Source organism: Haplochromis burtoni, unplaced genomic scaffold (assembly GCF_018398535.1).
Source record: "Haplochromis burtoni strain Fernald_Lab_line unplaced genomic scaffold, NCSU_Asbu1 Contig_1094, whole genome shotgun sequence".
In the NCBI taxonomy this organism is placed as follows: domain Eukaryota; kingdom Metazoa; phylum Chordata; class Actinopteri; order Cichliformes; family Cichlidae; genus Haplochromis; species Haplochromis burtoni.
In genome coordinates this window covers 28878-34435 of record NW_024583455.1, presented here as the reverse complement: position 1 = coordinate 34435, position 5558 = coordinate 28878, and the positions used below count along the sequence as shown (strand labels likewise).

The 5558-nt window shown below is 38.1% G+C and overlaps 2 protein-coding genes across 2 annotated transcripts in view; both read right to left on the bottom strand.

Annotated features, from left to right (window-relative positions):
• LOC106632636 (thialysine N-epsilon-acetyltransferase) overlaps positions 1 to 1688 on the bottom strand; it is a gene marked incomplete in the record, with an annotated part of 6579 nt that extends 4891 nt beyond the window's left edge. The window contains 2 exon segments of the mRNA XM_042216521.1: positions 1 to 403; positions 1439 to 1688.
• Positions 1689 to 3309: 1621 nt separating this feature from the next.
• Positions 3310 to 5558, bottom strand: part of LOC121813061 (thialysine N-epsilon-acetyltransferase-like) — a gene marked incomplete at its 5' end in the record, with an annotated part of 3713 nt that continues 1464 nt past the window's right edge. The window contains 4 exon segments of the mRNA XM_042216520.1: positions 3310 to 3866; positions 4043 to 4083; positions 4170 to 4271; positions 4758 to 4841. Coding sequence (XP_042072454.1) covers positions 3684 to 3866; positions 4043 to 4083; positions 4170 to 4271; positions 4758 to 4841 — 410 coding nt within the window.

Here is a 5558-nt window from a genome sequence, read left to right as displayed (position 1 = left end):
GTTGTCATCTTCAGTGCAGGGGGATGAGTACAACACATTCTCTCAGGTCTCCGTCTTAAAAACTTTTCTCCCGTCACCACTGAGCAGACGTTTCCTCACAGACTCATTGGAGGACTTCTTCTGTGCTTTTGGTTGAGGATTCCTTGTCATGCTAAAATTACTCCTCAGTGGCGCTTGAGCAACCTGGCCCTTGGTGTCACTGAGATGTTGTTCTGCTGTGTTGTTAAAATTACTTAAAAGTTAGACAGCTCTTCCCTGCTCCGGGTTTTATCACCTTCCTCAGGTAGCCATCCTCCTCTCAGTCTTAGAGTTACATTTACAATGGACCTGTGTTGGATATTATAGTCACTGAGACAGTGACCATCCTTCAGCTCCCTGCCTCCATAAATAATTCTCTGTTGATCTGAAACAGACATAAACTAAAAGTTAAAATCAGGCACCAAAAGTCAAGAAAGGCTAATAATTTCTAAAAACTGAAAATACTTTTTCATTTACAATTTGTAAAAAAACATCAAAAAAACCAAACAAAACATCTACTTGCAATTATGTGACCTGTGTATTTGGTGTTCGCCCAGAGGCCTGTACTACGAAGCAGGATTTCATCTTATCCACGTAACTTTCTATGCTATAAAGCTCAGTCGCTTCTCGGATTGTCATGGTAACCATGGTTACCATGCTAGGGTCGTGCTGTGAATGGTTAGATCAGCAGGTATGAAATCACTGCCCGGTACCAATCAGATCTCTGGAAAACTCCATCACCATTCCTGGAAGATCTCTTTTTTTCTATCAGATATCCTGAGTTGATTCAGCTCAGGATATCTGATGAATACTGAGGATTTATAAGGAAAGAGAAAATGTAATGACTTTAGTCTCTACTGATTTCACCTAAAAAAACTTGCAAATGATCCTTAAAGCACTGCCACATGTTAAATGACAATATTGTGGGGTCTGTTGATAATTATATTCAAAGTTATATATAATGGATGTGACTTAAGTATCATATCTCAGCTCAAGAATGATCAAGAATATGAAGTTTGTTCATAACAACTTGCATATGTAATTCCTGAAATATATAAATACGCCTGTATAGACCTGCGTGCTGTAAAGAACAAGAAATTCATAACAGGTTATTTATTTTAATACAGGAAAATCCGAAATATAAATATATCTCAACGACCTGTCCTTCTTCAACACTGGGGTAGATTGCTGAGCTTGCAACTAAACGCACCACGTAAACCTACTGAACGACAGTGCAAACTGATTAGAGCAGACTGTGTGAAAGCAGGGCGCTTTTGCATAAAAAACAAATCATGTAACACCTGAAGGAGTGGGTGGATAGCAGTTTTTCTAACACTATGTGTAAGGCAGTAATCTGTAACTGTTGAATGACCGTTTTAATCACAACCATGCAGTGTATTAGTAGCGATTTCAGACCTACCGGGGGGAGTTCCGTCTTTCTCCTTTATTCGAAGCTTTAAACTCTCAACAGTATCATCGCTCTCCACTTCAAGCTCAAATTTAGATCCGTTCACCGTTATGACCGTAATCGTGAGCGGCATTTTCGCGACGCTTCTTTCAGACCTTGTACTTTAAGTTTCCAATAATGGGAACTATCGTTCGAGTGGCCCTGTGTACAAAATTTGACGCGCTTCTTCTTCTTCTTCTTCTGTTTTTTTGTTTTTTTAATTAAACTTTTAGGTGTATTACCGCCACCTTCTAGAGTGGCGTATGGATCAGAAACTACAGTAGCGCCATTATATTCTTTCACAAGTTTAAAAATAACAAAAACTATAAATATTGAGAAATAATTCCCTTATCCTTAAATGATTCTTGTTCTATAAGAATATAGCATATATATGAATATGTGCTCCATTTCTGTGCAATAATCACAATAACCTGTTGCACATTTGTTAATTATTCTTTCCATTTCTTTGGTAGTTCTCCTTCTTCCCACATCTTGTAATATACTCTATCAATATTTCCTAACTTGCATCACTCAGATTATTTAAGCATGCAATAACTGATTTGATCTGTACCATGGATGTTTTTTCCCAGATTTCTTTAATGCCTTGTTTAATTCAAAAAAGAAAAAAAAATTTATATGAATTACATCCTCATTATTTTCTTAATCATGAAGTATTTTGATATTTCTCTTTAATGTTGTTTCCCATCCTGTTTTTTCTTTGTCATAAAAGTTGTCTGTAGGGGAGACCGGGGATAGTTGTAACATTTTTGACATTTCTGTCTGTAAATTGAAGCTCTTTTAAGGTAGTGGATTCAAAATGTAATGCAAAGTATTTACATGTCTCTGCTATTAAACAAATTACTTTTTTTCATGTTAAATTGTCTGTGTTTGACAAAATGTGCTGATTTTTCACATGTGATAGCAGAACTGAATTGGGCATGCACAGGATGAGTCACATCATTTGAAACTTAGCCCTGATTGGAGAAATTGGAAGTGTTACAACTGACCCACGTTACAACTATCCCCGGTCTCCCCTACATAATAGATAAAACAGATTTCTATTATTTTCAGTCATCTATCTATTATTGCTGGGAAGTAATAATCTTTTGAATTACCAGACTTAGGTTTAATTGTACACTGAACCCTGCCTAATGGTGTATTTTTACCCAGTAATTCACAGTATTTTCTCCAATAAAGATTTTTACTGTCTTAATAACCCTTCGAACCTCTGCTTGTTTCCATATTTTCTGTATATATTTTTATGTTTTGAAAACCTCATTCCGTTGTTTTATTGCTAATGTACATTCTGCTTTCCACCTTGGTACTTTCCTCACAAACCACCTCACAGACACCTCAATTAGAGCCAAGCCTCACTCTCCATCACCACCACCATGAAGACTCAAAGGGGTCCTGTCCTAAATCCTATCACCGCTCGGATTCTGTCTGCCATGATGGGTCATCATACATTAATTTCTCTGTCTCAATAAATAATGTTTAAGTGATCTCTCCTTATTGGCAATGGACAGATGCAGGGATATTAATCGTCACACACTTGTGCAGTAGAGGATGAATGTTGTAGACAGAATAAGACGGCTGATCAAGTTGTTTCACTAACTCATCTAAACTAAGCATTTTGTAGAGGATTAAGCAGCCTTGGCAGTTGTTTGACTTGAAATGGCAACTGTAATCTCAACATTTTGAAAGCTTGTTTTGAAACTATAGAGTGGAAAGTTGAGATTTTGTGCTACAATGCAAAGCATAAAAGTAAAAACTAGTGAGAAGTAAAGGAGTAGTGAAGTAACTGTACTTCATTTCTTTTTTATTTCTGACAGCTGTTAAATGTGGAAGACAGTATCTTAATTATGTGTCTTATTGGTAACTTAATACAAAAAACACCCTCAGGAGAAATGTATACAATTAGCTTTATTTTATGATGTTACACACTGGAACATCCACTGATTGTAAATTACATGTAACTGCAAAAATACAACTGCAACTAAATTAGAAAACCAATTTAATGCCATTTATAAAATAAACACATATCTGAACTATATTCATTTAAAAAGGCGTGCTGCACTCTTAGCTTATATGCACAGACCTTCAGACAGTTATCCTTGTAACGCTGAGGTAGGCGCTTCAAGTTGTTAGGTTTTGCAAAGAGGCCACTGAGTGGTGCTCCATTCCTGCAGTGCGCAGGCTGACCTCATGGCAGCAAAGGTCACAAGGTCATGATGGATGGTTGAGCCAGGTGCTCCAGCGCCTCCCCCTCGCAGCGCATGCAGTGGTAGCCCATGGTACCAGTAACATCAAAGCAGCCCTGGCTGAGGTAAAAGTCCATCGATGGTTTGTTCCAGTTCAGGACGGTGAAGTTGAGCTGGTGGCAACCAGCAGCCAGAGCCAGCTACAGGAGGGCAAAAACAAGAAGGAAGACAGGAATGACTGCTGAGCTGAGATGACGCATGGAGGCTTCTTCTGTATGCTGCCTTTGGGACACTGGCTACTATGTTTTCGTGCAAATATTGAAAATAAAAAAAAGCTTCAAGGTTTATCTTCTCCATTATTCACAGTTTCACTCACCTGTGCCACCTTGCTCATTAGTGCTTTACCGACACCTTTCCCTGAAAGACAGATCACGTGCATTACTTGAGATTTCCTGCAAATATAGGGTCACAAATGAGACATCTTCTCAGAGGCTGTACTGTACCTCTGAACTCAGGCATCACATACAGGTCCTCCATATAAATGGCTCTGCCTGACCAGGAGCTGTAAGCATAGAAATAAAGTGCATAGCCGATTTCCGTGTACCCTGAAAGAAGAAAAATATCTACTGGTAAAAACAGTCGACATTTAGAAGAAGCTAAATCGTGTCTGTATTCATAAAATCTGTATATTTGTTTTGCCGTTCCTTCCAACTGATTGAATGACTCTGAACATTTATCAGAGTGATTATTAACAGCATAATGCTTTACTTTACACTGTAAACACATAAATATGTATCATTTCCTTTACATCAGTGAAAAAAATGATACAAATTTTGGTGCAGCTCACAGTTAATGTGCAGCAAACTTTATAAATAAAACCTCACATTTTTAACCTTTTGTTAAAAATCTGCCCTTTTTTTTTGTTTCTCCTGCTCGCCCACTCTGTCGGTTATTTTCACTTACTTTAAGGGTTTTGTCACATATGGGTTCATATGTTTTTTTAAACACTCAACCACCAGTTCTAAGTTTGTTACAGCTGTTAGACAGTAGATCGCAACAGTGTGTGTGAAAACTGGGCGTAACATGATCACCTTCTTTGGTTTTGTGCTGTTCTGGCACCTCAGCGATGATCCCGTGAAAGAACGGGTTCTTGGAAAAGCCATCCTGCTCCAAGTCTGAAAAGAAATTATAGATACTGTTACACGGTGTTTTCACAAGGGGAAATTCAGTTTACATTTAACAGTTTGAGGCTTTTTATCAAAATGTAATCTTAGCTAAGAGAGAGCTTTAAAACCAGTTCTTGACCTTTTGTTGGAAAATACAGTGCAATGGTTTTTCCTCAAAGGTCCATAATTCCTCATTTTAGAATGAAGCTTCCTGGGAAAACCTGTTACCTGGTGGTAGAAACAAATGGCTCACAGACAAATACTTTATTATAGTGTGAAAAATCTACTTAGCTTACACAAATATAACTAAACAACTAAATTTGGGGTAGCTGTTGCTCAGGCGGTAGAACAGGTCATGTACTCATTGGAAAGTTGATGGTTCGATCCCTGACTTTCCCAAGTCTGCATGCCAAAAATCCTTGGGCAAGACACTAACCCCAAATTGCTCTCCGATGCATCCATCGGAGTATGCATGTGTGTGAATGTTAGTTAGAAAGCACTAAATAAAAATGTGCTTGTGTGTATGAGTGAATGCACAAGTTGTACAAAGCGCTTTGAGTGCTCATAAGAGTATAAAAGCGTTATATAAGAACCAGTCCATTTACCATAAACACCAAACTATATTTGATCCAGATACTTTTTGGTTAGAAGTGTGTTTTATCTGGATGTGCATTCCCACTTCAGCTCCTGGCAGAAACTCCAGCTGTGGTCGAAGCCCACATTGCT